At 39.5% G+C, this 13,825-nt stretch overlaps 1 protein-coding gene across 10 annotated transcripts in view; it reads right to left on the reverse strand.

Moving 5' to 3' along the window:
* Positions 1-13,825, reverse strand: part of Nost (Nostrin) — a 205,149-nt gene that overhangs the window by 120,271 nt on the left and 71,053 nt on the right. For 4 of the 10 annotated variants that reach the window (XM_073974025.1, XM_073974026.1, XM_073974019.1 and 1 more), the window contains exon 3: positions 12,880-12,954. The exons of the other annotated variants lie outside the window; for them this stretch is intronic. In XM_073974025.1, the coding sequence (XP_073830126.1) occupies positions 12,880-12,954 (75 nt within the window). The remainder of the gene's footprint in view (positions 1-12,879; positions 12,955-13,825) is intronic. 10 annotated transcript variants of the gene reach the window in all.

A 13,825-nucleotide genomic window follows, 5' to 3' on the forward strand; every position in this document is an offset into this window, starting at 1 on the left:
TATAAGACCTATAGGACCCTGTTTACATGTAATATGACCTGGTACTCCCTTGGTCCATATGGTAACCCTCCTAGTAGGGATATTCTATGCCTAATATTGTTGATACTTGTTAGTAATTAACCCTTTTTAAGATTAACATTCATATAATGTCATGATTTTCAAGAATTTACCAAAAATATGGGTTGTTTTGGAACCTCCATTAAATTTCGAAAACATTTATTTGACAGCTTGAATTACATGAAGTTACACTGTGCAACAAAATGGAGCTCAAAGTCTGGGGGGTGGAAAATTCCTTTTGGGGATGAAAGCTCTTGGTGAGTATATACAGAACCCAGAAGGACAGATCCGCCGTGAGTCGAACTTTTGAGATATGGCGTAATGAATATTTTGCTGGAGACCCTATAAGCCCTCAGATATTAGCGTTATATCTTTGTCCGCTGTTGTTTTAGCTTATTTTTGTGATCACATTTCTTCAGCCAAATTAAATGAGGATTATTTTCGTAGAGCATTTGACCTTCTATCTCGCTTCCTTCAATGTCCTTTTCGTCCTTTATTTTAAGAGCCGCTATAAAAGTACCACAAAATGACGTTTTTCAGCTTCGAAATGTTCTGCAAAAATGTCGCTCAGAAAATTTTAGGTACGGCTTTCATTGACAACTAATCGATTTTGTCGCGTTTTCATAGTCATTTTTAACATTTACCCCTGTTTGCTCAGAAAAAAACTGTGTTTTGTGTTTTTGTATGTTCTGTAACGAATATACAAAAAGCAAAATATCGTCTTTTTCTGAACAAAAACAGGGTAAATGCACAAAAGACCACGAAAACGCGACAAAATCGATTAGTTGTCAATGAGAGCCGTACTTAAAATTTTCTGAGCGACATTTTTGCAGAACATTTCGAGGCTGAAAAACGTCATCTTGTGGTACTTTTATAGCGTCTCTTAAAATAAAGGACGTAAAGGACATTGAAGGAAGCGAGGTAGAAGGTCGAAGTGCTCTACGGAAATAATCCTCATTTGATTTGGCTGAAGAAATGTGATCACAAAAATAAGCTAAAACAACAGCGGACAAAGATATAACGCTAATATCTGAGGGCTTATAGGGTCTCTAGCAAAAACTTCATCACGCCATAACGCGGAAGTTCGACTCACGGCGGATCTGTTCTTCTGGGTTCTGTATATACTCACCAAGAGCTTTCATCCCCAAAAGGAATTTTCCACCCCCCAAAATTTCGGTTCACAGTGTTATTTGTTTTCGTTATTTTTGTTGGACTACGTGCGTCAATTTTTTATTTATGCACCCTATCTTGTCTTTAATAAGTCTACCAACTATTTTTTGCAAAAAACCCGACATTTTTATTCCAATTATCAGTCATTTTGCATAAATTAATACAGAAAAATTTTAGTTTTCTTGGTTCGAAAACAATTACTTGACAAACTGTATCTATTTCAAGGCGATCAATCAAGAACACACTATTTTGTTTGGGAATTTTTCGTAACTCGCGTTTTAGTAGATCGAATTTTACGGGGAATGATTTACTATATCCGGAACTTAAAAAAACTAAAATGTGCAATAGTGTATGAGGTAATCGAATGACAATTGCAAATATTAGACCCAAAAAATATGATTTTTTCCTCATTTGGATGCAGATTTCTATGAAGCTGTGCAGACTACATTTACGATATACGTATTAAATAATTCAGAATCGCAAGTACTACAATCATATAAATGGTTTTTTGAAAAGTTTGCGGAACGCAACTAGAAGAAAATATCAAAAAACACTGGAATTTTGGCTTCAAAAGCATCATTTAATGGTAGAAACAGATCAAATTTTGAGAAGTAATACAGTGACTGTCACTGAAAATGATGCAACCTGAAATACGAGTTGAGATTTTTTAACAATTCAAAAAACTATTTTGTAGGCTGAAAAGTTGTCTTTAAGATGGCGTACAAAGATATTCCATTTACAGTACAGTTATACTAAAATTTTGCCGGAAAACATAAAATGGGCATTTTTGAATGATCTACGACAATAATCGATCAATAATTTCCAAATATTTCGCTTTTTCTGCCATTTTAGTAATCAGAATGGTGGAATAATTGGTCCCCTATCGTTTTCAGTAGTTTTGTCATTGATTCCGATAGAAAAAATTATGTTACTGACGTAATTTTGGCATGATTGTAATTAATGTCCCTTTGTAGGTAATATGGCTAGAAATTTCTAGTTTTTGAAGCTATTTTCCAAAAAATTACTATGAAAAATAATTAAGAGTAATGTCTAGAGTATGTACAAACAATTTAATGATATATGGAAAGTCCAGTATCAGCCAGGCTTATCCCATATTAGACTAGCCTTTAACGGCATTGCCCTGATGGAGGAAAAAATCAGGACATAGAACAAAAGTTTTTGCACTTGCATTCACTTTAATGCCCGCTCTCGAATTACTTTGATTTCTGTTGAAACAACTTGGTCCAACATTTGGTCTTTGTCATATTTTGTCCAAACTTAGTTTCAGCTCGAAAATAGGCAATATCGGTATTTCCCCCAATATTTAAAAAATGTCATTAAAATGGTATGCACGATATATCTTGAACGGGGCAACCAATGTGGTCCAAACTTTTGATCTCCTAATATTTTGTCCACATTTAGTTTAATTTCTAAAATGGTCCATATCGGTCCTCTCCTTAGGGTACCTCCCCTACAAAAGTTCAACATTTATGTGTAAGTGCAGTTTAGGGTCTGTTCGAAGATCCTTGGGAAATGTATACCGATGCTGCTCGTTGTGCGCCCGTTTACAGCGAGATTATGTTTTCCGTGGACAAGTCCATGCTTCCAGGCATACAGATCCAAAAGTTATACTATGACCCACTAAAGTGACTAGTGGGCGCTATATCAATCGAAAAGATATGTCGGTCCATTCCTTCAAGTACCTCCTCCGCAACATTTTGAACTTTAATCCTAATCCACATTTTTGTCGGCAAGTTCAAATGTCCAAAAAAAAAAAAAAAACACGAAATTATGTACAAAGATGAAAGTTTCGATTCATATAGGCTGAGGGTATATCTCTGTCGGCAAAGCCGACTGATACTTTTTTTCTTGTTTAACATTAACATAGGCACAGCTTCCACGCAAATTATCTTTTAAAATCAATATTTTTGCCACGTCCAAAAATATTTCATTTTATCCCAAAATATTTAATTTGTATAATATACAATTCGTGTGTTTTAAAAGGCTAAACCTTGGCTTCAACCATGTTAAATTGATATACTCTCTTTAGCCAAAAGGTTGATATACCCTCTTTAGCCTAAAGGTTGAGGGTATAAAATATGTAGTTGAAATTTAAATAATTTCCAATAATTTAATGGAAATCTGAATGTTTTAGTTTGTTGGTACAAAGAGTATTTGATATACATGCATATCTAGGGGTCTTTGTAGCAACACGATAACAATTATCAGGACTAAAAAAGCGATGTCTTAAAATTCTTTTGATAACAATTTAGAGCTCCAGAAGAGTGGGAATTTGTTTACAAATGCAATTGTCATATCTAAATCAACCACTACCTATCTAGTTATTCTTATCTTATACGGAGTCTTATAAGGAATTATAGGCCTTCAACGATATTGAAAGTTGTCTGTGGTGACAGACGAACACCGAGTTATAAGAAAACAACTTCACAACAATAAGGTTAATATGTTACAATCAAAATATAATCCACAAATGTTGTCGACCTCAAACGGAAATAGGTATGATTGCTCTGCTCATCAATAGCTCATTGAAGCTTCCGTTCAATCGACCACCTGTAATCAATGATGATACGCCAATTCGTGGTTTTGACATTTCTGTAACCCCAATTTGAGTCATCTCCGACGATAATGTGGGAAAAATCAACTTAATTAATAATGGCCAGACGAAAATGACAGACTCATCAGTTAGTCAGCCAACCAGTTAGCAAAGCTAATGCGCAAAACAACGACGACAACAACAAACAGAAAATAATTATCTTGAAATTGTAGTGTGAATAAATAAAATTTTGTCTTTAAAGAAAATTTGCCGTATGTTAAAGTGTCATGGTTCGTCATTCATTCCATTGGGTAGGTGGTAATATTTATGTTCATTATTATTTCTGCTCTATGACAATAATTATGTTTAACGCCAACACTACCACCCATTCAGTTGCATTATCAAAATAAGCCTACCTTTTTGTGGTTGTCAAATGATGGACTGCAACAAATTATTTCCATATACCAACCAACCAACCTTTAAACCGATGCAGCAGATTACCGGCAATCATTCATTCGTTCATTCATCATTTATAGGCATCGTTACACCTAAAGCAAGGCACCAAATCAATAATAATAATTATGAAGATGATCATGATGATGATCATCATCTTCATATTGTAACATCTTTGTTAACAAACATCTCATAAATGATGATGATTTTATTTTGAAATCACGGTAATAGTTAGTCAGTCAGCCATGCCTTACGGTGTGGAGAGAGATGATTGAAGGAACGAAAACGTTGATGGCTATGAGATTTTTGCTGTTTTTGCCTATTTATTTTTAGTGCCGATTTTTTGGCGTTACAAAGCTTAGCCTCATTTCCATTACCTCACACACACAGATAAATTGTATCAAGAAAATAGATATGTATTGAAATACAGATTGAAAGCAATGTGTGAAAGATGGTTTCAGGAAATTTGAATTTGTGACCTTAATGCTCCGGTCAGATGTAATGGATATCAGGTGTAGCTTCGTAGTGTCTGACACGGCCACTGGAGTGGCAAATCTGCTGGTGCCAATACCATCCACCGAAGCGAAAGAGGACAACGGAAGCGTCTGTGTCAACGCTTACCAGATCAATCCCACGGCAGCGGGTTTTTTCGTGCCGGATTGACCCAAAACCATAGTGTTATGGCCAGCGGCTGCCAAACCAGCATCAAACCTATGCTTCCAAGTAGGTTTCTATGCTACTGCAACAACAACAACGCTTACCAGCTCAACGGTACATGATTGTTCCGAAAGTAACACGGACTCATACGACAGGCAGTAAGATAAGAGGAGGAGGTTGGTGTTGCAGCATCAACGAGAAACTGCCGTCCCACAAAGCAGCAGCGACGTGTTACCAGCTGTCCGCTGAAATCCCAAACACCCCGTGTCAATCTGGAATCCACAAGGTTATCTACAGTGAAGCAGCTAGGGTGAAGGAGTACTTGGTAAACCCACTTTATATGGGGAAGTGGCGCATGCACTTTGACGACAAACAGCGAATTTCGACCACTAACTATCCCATGTTTCTAGGGGGGCGAATTCGTGTTCACGCCGTTCGCGAATGCCACAGTCATTCGCGAATGCGGGCAGCAGTAGACAAAGAAACCATGTTGACCACATACTCGATTGTTGACCACCCGATTTCATCAGCTCTGAACGCCGCACATTCGTCAATCATAGGAATGCGGATTGGCCGAGTTTCAGCGAGTTCACAAATCACCGCTTCATAGAACTGCCCATTCCTTCTGATGTTCGGGAAGCGGAAAGGACGTTCCGAGACATCATCACTGCTCGCCATATACCAGCTGGACGAATACACGAAGTAAAACCAAACTTCTCAGCAGAGGCGATGGGATTAGCAAATGAGCGTGATGAGCTTGGTCGAGCCAACCCCAACGACCCCAGAGTCAGGGAGCTGACACTTCAAGTCAACAGGCTGGTCAGCGAGCTTAAGCGGAACAAGTGGTTAAATCATCTGAAGAATTGCAACATTGGAGCCGGTATAAGTGAATTGTGGGCAACGGTTAAGTCACTCTAGAACCCTGGAAGGAGTAAAGATAGGACCTCAGTCACGTTTGGCAACGCTACGTTGACTAACCGGAAGTGGTGTGCAAGTTGTTTCAATCAACAGTTTGTCGAGGATCCCGAGAGTGACAGGGCGAAGATAAGAGTATTACGGTGCATCAGATCTCTTCCTGCCGATGATAAACCATCACACTTTACAATGGATGATGTTGCGAATGCCATCAGCAACGCTAAATCATCCAAAGCATTGGGCCCTGATGGGGGGGTATCTAACTAAAGTTATCAACTTGTAGCTAGCCACCCTCATCGTTCCCGAAGTCTGGAAAATGGGCAGGGTGGACCCGCTATGGAAGCCAGGCAAGGATGCCACCAAAAGTGAATCGAACAGGCCGATTTCGCTTTTGTCGCCCGTAGCAAAGACCCTTGAGGCCTTAGTCCTCCCCAGTATCAGAAATAGCTATCAAGATGCCGATCATCAGCATCGATTCCGAGGGCAGCACTTCACGACAACAGCGCTGCACGCCATCTCCACATATATTTGTCAAGGACTCAACCAGAGTCCGCCGTGTGATAGAACAGTGATGGTGTGGCGCTTGACTTATCAAAAGCCTTTGATACAGTCAGACACTCCACGCTGTGTGGGGATATTGAGCAGACAACCCTCCGGCCAAGCTTTAAATGTTGGATAGTCAATTATATGTGTGGACGCCATTCGTACTTGGATTTCAGGAACACGAAGTCCAAACCATGCAGGTGGGGTGATATCTCCGGAACTGTTTAACATCTACCTCTAGGGTATTTCGCCCTATCCAGACGGCATCGAGATCGTAATATGCGGATAATTGCACGATCCTGACGTCAGGTACCTTCCCTGATGACAGCCAATCTTACAAACTTTTTCCACGGGAGAAATATGCAGATTTCCGCCACAAAATCTACAGCCACTCTGTTCACCACATGGACAGTGCAGTTTGGAAGAGAGTTGAATGTCGTGGTCGTTGGTAGAAGAATTCCGACCGCAAACTGCTCCAAAATTCTAAGGGTTCAAATTCGACACTACATTCAAGCCGTGCGCGCACCCCACATCTATCTGCGACAAACTGAAAAGTAGGAACAAGGTCCTCAAGTCCCTAGCCGGCAGCACTTGGGGTGCAGATAAAGAAACCTTGTTGACCACATATAACGCGATAGGTCTGTTTGTGGTAAGCTATGCGGAGGCAATGAGATGCTTTCGTTGCAGTACTTGCTTGGGCCCTACCCTAAGAGCCATCCCAATCACCATCTGGTGGGTTGGCCCAACACATTCAGGCACCTTAGGAAGGATATCCACGGTCTAGAGATAGAGGTAAAACGATACAGGAGATAACCCCTAGATCACCAGGCATATCAAGCAGGTTTAAATAGCATTCACACAGACGCAGTTGCTAAGGCCATAAGCAAATATCGCAGCTGAGTAGCGTCAGCTGCCATGACAAACCAGAGTAGTTTTGGCTCAACTACGCTCCGGATGGTGCAGCCGTCTGAACTCCTATAGGCCAAGGATCGATGACACTGTGCAAAACATCTGCTCGGTATTCGGCACAGACACACTGGACCTTTTCAACTTTCCTGCCAAACCTACTCAACTATTTCCAATAGATCCCATAAAAGCGGCCACATTCCTAAAACTGGAGATAGAACCTGAGCTAGATTTAACAGAGAGACGAACATAAAAACATATCAAATACTGTTACAACAACCAAGGTTGTATCCATCATCTAACACACTCTGAAGTCCATCTTCAATTTATTTCTGTGGTTGCATATAATTTCCTTGAGGACTTACAATTTTTGATTGTGAGCACATTTTATCAGTTAAAATGGATAACCGAATGGGGATTAAGCTACGGTTCAAGCAACGTGTGCCCTACAATTTATTTATTTATTTTTTTTTTTTGCATAAAATGTACAATCTTCGTTATTATTAGCCAACAACACCTGACCCAAATGTTTAAACAAATTAAGAATATTCTCTGTATTTAGCGATGATCTAGTTCAAAAACAAACCGTTCTACACACATTTTATAAACTAGAATTAAAGTTGTTTCTTAGTATCATTCGCTTAACTTTATGTCCATTTACGCCCGTCCAGTTGTAAGCCTACCTGTTTTGTTCTTAAACGTAAAATGACATAAAATTGTAACATCGCAGCAACTGGTTTTTCGTTAATGGTATCCAGCTACCACTAACTTAGCAAAGAACAAACCACCAGCGTGAACAGCTGTGCAATTTATCTTCGCCTTTTTTTCATTTTCGATGTTTTGTTTTATTTTTGTTGTAGTTGTTGGCCTCAAGCTATTTACCAAGACAGTAATATGCCAAATTTAGTAATTAATATGAATTTAATATGAGTATCTGTTTTTTGTTTGGTGAGCAAATTAAGCACCAAAAAATTCCCATCGTGATGTTTAAGGTAAGTTGATCTTAGAGCGACAGCTGATGTTCCGGAGAATATGGCGCTATAATCGAGACGCGTGTCCAAAGTTAATATTACAATTTGAAAGCTGTTAAAATTAGCGACCAAAAAAGTAAACGTAAAGTTCTAGCAAGATAGCAAGAGTGTTGTCAACTTTTATTAGAAATTTTCATTCATAATTATGCGTTTTAATTTTTCAGATGTTTGTCGGTAACTCAAAAAATGTGGTAGGCAATCAACTACCATTGAAGTGACCATTGGTGAATGCTGTTTTCAATTGAACATAATTGACCCTCAAATTCTGCACAAAGGAGTTCTCGATGTTTGGCAGCGTACGGAAACAAACTTTATGAAACGTTTCGTTTCGTTTTGTATTTTTTTATAAGAACAAAACGAAACATAACCCAAGTTGACCGAACTCGCTGTTTAGTTTCGGTTTGTTTACATTCGTGAGTGCGAACAAAACGAAAAATGAAAAGTTCTCAATTTCACAGCAGCTCATAGAAAAAGAAACCGCACAATACACCCTGCAAACGTTTGGTGGTTGATTCAAACATCCACCGCAGTATATTTCAAGTATGTGATGTTAGCTTATTGGGTTGTTAAGCAATCAGATGTGTGTGTGTCTGAATATGCCACTGTTTATTTCGCACAGCAAACGATTGCAAACGATTCATTTTGTTCCGTTCGTGAACGAAAAGTTTGTGGTTTTGTTTGAGAACGAAACGATTCAGAAAAAATGAAAAGTTTGTGACTTTGTGTGAAAGGTTCGGGAATAGTTTCGTTTGTTTGCGTTCATTGATGTTTGGTGGTTTAGTCGACCCATGGAGCTCATCTTCCTTGACAACGTGAAGAACGTGATCCAACGACTGGCTTTTTGTCTTTATTCACTCTAGTTTTATCGCGAACAATCATCAAAATTGATCCCCACAGGTTAAACTCATTTAACACACTCTCGAGTCCTTCGGTCATTGTTTGAGCTTTCCCATATTTCAGTTTGAGTGCAGCCAACTTTATTTCTTTAAATTAATTTTTGAAGACCACGCCCTTGTCTTCAAAGCTCTCGAGGTGTTTGTTGTTGTAACTTTATAATATATTTTTAATACCCTAGACAGACGGCAGCGTTAATTTGCAGCTTAATGTGACTCTGGGTCTATTTCTTCCAGTTCTTAGAATGTGGCTGCTTCGATGGGTTGTAACCACAAAGCTTATGGAGATAGTTGAGTAAGTTTGGCAAAGCAGTTGTAAATGTGCAGTGCGTCATGCGGGCTTGTGCGCTTTTTCTGGACAGATGTTATGTGGCAGCTGATGCCCCTCAGCTGTGATAGATGGGGCATGTACTCCGTGGACCGCATTCACATGATAGTTGTTTAAGGCATCTGGGACTGCATATGTGCGAATGCTATCCAAACTTGCTTAATAGGCTTGCTGACATAGGGTTTTCTCTTTCTACAACCTCCTTACATGCCTCGGTGGGGTGTCCTATCCACCATATGGTAATTAGGATGAGTCTCACGGTAATACCCGAGCAAGTACTGCAACAAGAGCATGCCATTGTGTTGCTGTACTGGAAGAATCTTGTCTCCGCATGTAGATGATCCACTAAAGACATGAGGAGGCAGTTCTCATGACGACTAGGGATTTTCGATTTTGGTCTAAAACTAAAAATACGATTTTCAGGCGATTATTTCAGTTTTTCATAACCGCAGCAAACCGTTTAAAATCGATTATTCGTCGATTTTTGAGTTTTCTTTTGAAACTGTGAAACCGCCAAAACTGTATAACCGCAAAGTCAACAATCTATAGGCAAACTCGGAAATCGATCACAAGATAATGGATTATGGGATTTTCCTTCCAGAAACAAGTCGACTACGATTTTTAGACTTTTGACTGCAAAAAGTCGATTAATCGATTAATCTAAAGTCGACTTATCTATCCCTAATGGCGAGAGTCCGAAAGGATTAACGATTTCTTTATCTGCACACCTAGTGCTACCAGGTAGGGCCTTGAGAGCCTTTTTCCTACATCACCGCTTGCCACTGATAGCTGTGACATGCACGGACGACGTGAACATGCTGCCCAATGCGACCCCTCGAATTTTTGCGTAGTTAGTGGCCCGAATCTCCTACCATCGACCACGACATTCAATCATCCACAAACTTCACGATCTCAATGCCGTCTGGAGTGGGCGGAATACAGAAAGGCAGAGGTTAAACATTTCCCCACCTTAGGGAAATTCCTGTTTCACTCTAAGGGACTTGGACTTCTTGTTACTGAATTCCATGTACGACTGGGGACCAAACATATTATTGGTTACCAAACGTTTCAAACTTGACCGATGGATTACCTGATCGATGTCCTCAAACAGCGTGGAGTGCTAGACAGTACAGACAGAGGCTTTTGATAAGTCAAGCCCCACCATCACTTTTCTATCACACGACTTGATCTGTTTGAGTCCTCGGATATGTCGTTGTCCTGCAGTGTTGCTTACGGAACCCATCTTGATGATCAGCAACTGAATAGCTATTTCTGACCCCGGAAGGGTCTGAAACCTCAAGGGTCTTTGTTACGGACGACAAAAGCAAAATCGGTCTGTACGATACACCTTTGCCTGGCTTCAGTAGCGGGACCACATTTTCGCTCTTTCCAGACCTCGGGAACGATGTGGGTGGCTAGCGACAGGTTGAGAACTTTAGTGAGATACTCGACTACCGGCACGTCCAACTGTCCAGGGATTCCATAAGGGTCCAAAGCTTTGGATGATTTAGCGTTCCTGATGACATTTGCAACATTATTCATTGTCAATTCAGTGGTTCCTCCTCGACAGGAAGAAATCTAATGGGAAGTAGTACTCTTCTCTTCGCCCTGTCACTTCCCGGCTGCTCTACATATTGTCGATTAAAATACCTTGCTCAAATCTTCGGATCTGTCGCAAAAGCTACTGAGGTCTTATCTTAATACTTTCCAGAGTACGAGAGTTACTTAACCTTTGCCTGCAATTCACTTATGCTGGCTCCAATTCTTCATATGATTTAGCAACTTGTTCCGCTTATGCTCACCGAACAACACGCTAACTTCCAGTTTGCACGACGAAGCTCGTCACGATCATTTACTAATCCCGTCGCTGGGAAATTTGGTATCACTTCGTGTATTCGACCAGCAGGTATATGGCGAGCGGATACAGCAGTGATAATGTCTGGGAAGGTCCTTTCTGCTTTCCGAGGATCAGAAGGTTTGGGCTGATCTCTGAAGCTGAAACTAGGCCAATTTGCTTTCCCATAATTGATGAAAGTGGAACGTTCAAAGGTCATGCGGTTTGCTTAGATAAAGACAATTATAGAGAAATGGTCTGACCAAAGAGAAACGATGGGTTGCCAGGTGACGTCATTTATAAGACACTATGATTATATCTGTCGAACTATGACATTCTCCGCTAATTCCGCGCAAAACGTAAATCTATCAATCTGCTCAGCCAGCACATTACCCCTCTGGTCATTTTAGAGGATCGAATACTACAATTCATGATGAGAATTAAAGTCCCCCAAGGCTAACGTTGGACCTTTAACCTAGAGACCCCTTTTTATAACCTCCACCATAATATGGAGGGTATAATTAAATTTGTCATTCCGTTTGTAACACATCGAACTATTCATCGGAGACCCTATAAAGAATATATTCTTGGGTAAAATTCTAAGTCGATATAATCATATTCGTCTGTCCGTCCGTCTGTTGAAGTCAAGATACAAATCGCAATTTTTAAGATAGAGCTTTGTAATTTGGTATCTCAGTTTCTATAACTCCTAGGATGTTTGGTATTGCAAATGGGCTATATCTGTCCACGTTTTGATATAGCGCACATAGAACGGTACCACCCGATTTTCGGTATTTTGAAGGTTTTAGTCCCATTATCACACTGAAATTGCTGAAATTTGGTACTAAGTCTTCGTTTAGGGAACAAAACTTTTCCTCAGAAATATGCCGGTATAGGTCCACGCCTTTATTTAGCCCCCATAGAACGGTACCTCCCGATTTTCGGTATTTTGAAGTTGTGGCCACAATAATCCACCGAAATAGCTGAAATTTGGTATTTGGTCTTCATTTGGGGTATTAAACGTTCCATATGAAATTTGTTGGTATAGGTTCACGCCTTCACATATCTCCCGATTTTCGGTGTTCTTAAGAACGGTACATCCCTATTTCTGGTGTTTTGAAGGTTGTGGCGTCAATATTCCAACGAAATTGTTGAAATTTGGTAGTTGGTCTTCATTTTATGGTATTAAACGTTCCATATGAATTTGTCGGTATAGGTCTACGCCTTCATATAGCCTCCATAGAACGGTACCTTCCGATTTTCGGTATTTTGAAGATTTTAGTCTCATTATCACACCGAAATGGCTGAAATTTGTTACTTGGTCTTCGTTAGGGGTATAAAACTTTCTCCCAGCAATTTGTCGGTATAGGTCCACGCCTTCATATAGCCTGCATAGAATGGTACCTCCCGATTTTCTGTATTTTGAAGGTTGTGGCCGCAGCAACCCACCGAAATGGCTGAACTTAACGCCAGGTTTATATGGACCTCCTCACTTAATCACTTAAAGTATTTTTTTTCTTGCTTATTGCTAAACTCACCAAATTCTCCCAGAGTATGGCATCTGTCCCGCCATATAAAAATTGTTTACGTTTCTTGAAAGGATTCTTTGGTAGCTTAAATTTCAATTTTCATGTTAATTTTTTGGGAACAAAAGTTTTAATCAAGGGGGATAAAGGAGAAGTGAAGAAAGAAAGAAAAAAAGAAATTATGTTAATTAGTTTTGGTGAAACTTTATACTGTAACTGAACTATGAATGGGGTGTTCTTACTAATTGGACAAACACGTGGTGAAATGTGACCTGTAAAAACATAAATGCTAAAAAAACGCAGTTTTTTGCAATATGGACAAGGACATACTTCATAATTACAAATATACGAATTTCAGCACATTTGACAGTAACAAAATGAGGACTGATTTTACAGTCATACGAGCATATAAATGAAAATGAAATTAATGGCTTTAGGTAGGACTACAAGTCTATGTGGCCTAGTATAGGCCACATTCTCCTTACAGAGAACAGAACATTCTCCTTGTAGCCGAAACATAGTAACAAAAACCGAAGCATACAATCTGTTTCTTCTCTCTCTATCTATTAAAGCCGTTAAATCAAATACGATGCCAACATTAAATTCGGAAATAAAAATATATTATATCTCTATCTCTCTATCTAGGACGTACAACATCAGTCACATGATAGTCTGTAAACTTTTCAATAAAGATATTACATTTCACTTCCCCCAGAAAAAACAGGGAACTTACATTAATTTGTGGACACTAACAAAGAAATGCATGGCCCTCTCATATTAGAGCTAGGGGGTGGCCCCCTTCGTTCTGCATTTGTGAGTGATGTGATATGATATGCAGTGTTCCAGTTTGGCCTATGTAAACGAATGAATGACTGACAATCACAACAAAAATTGAAAGAAAGCCATAATAAAACAAGCTAATTAAGTCAAGAACCAAATACCTTGGGCTTGAAAACAC

This window comes from Musca autumnalis, unplaced genomic scaffold, assembly GCF_047663935.1.
Source record: "Musca autumnalis isolate F117 unplaced genomic scaffold, ASM4766393v1 scaffold_3, whole genome shotgun sequence".
NCBI lineage: Eukaryota > Metazoa > Arthropoda > Insecta > Diptera > Muscidae > Musca > Musca autumnalis.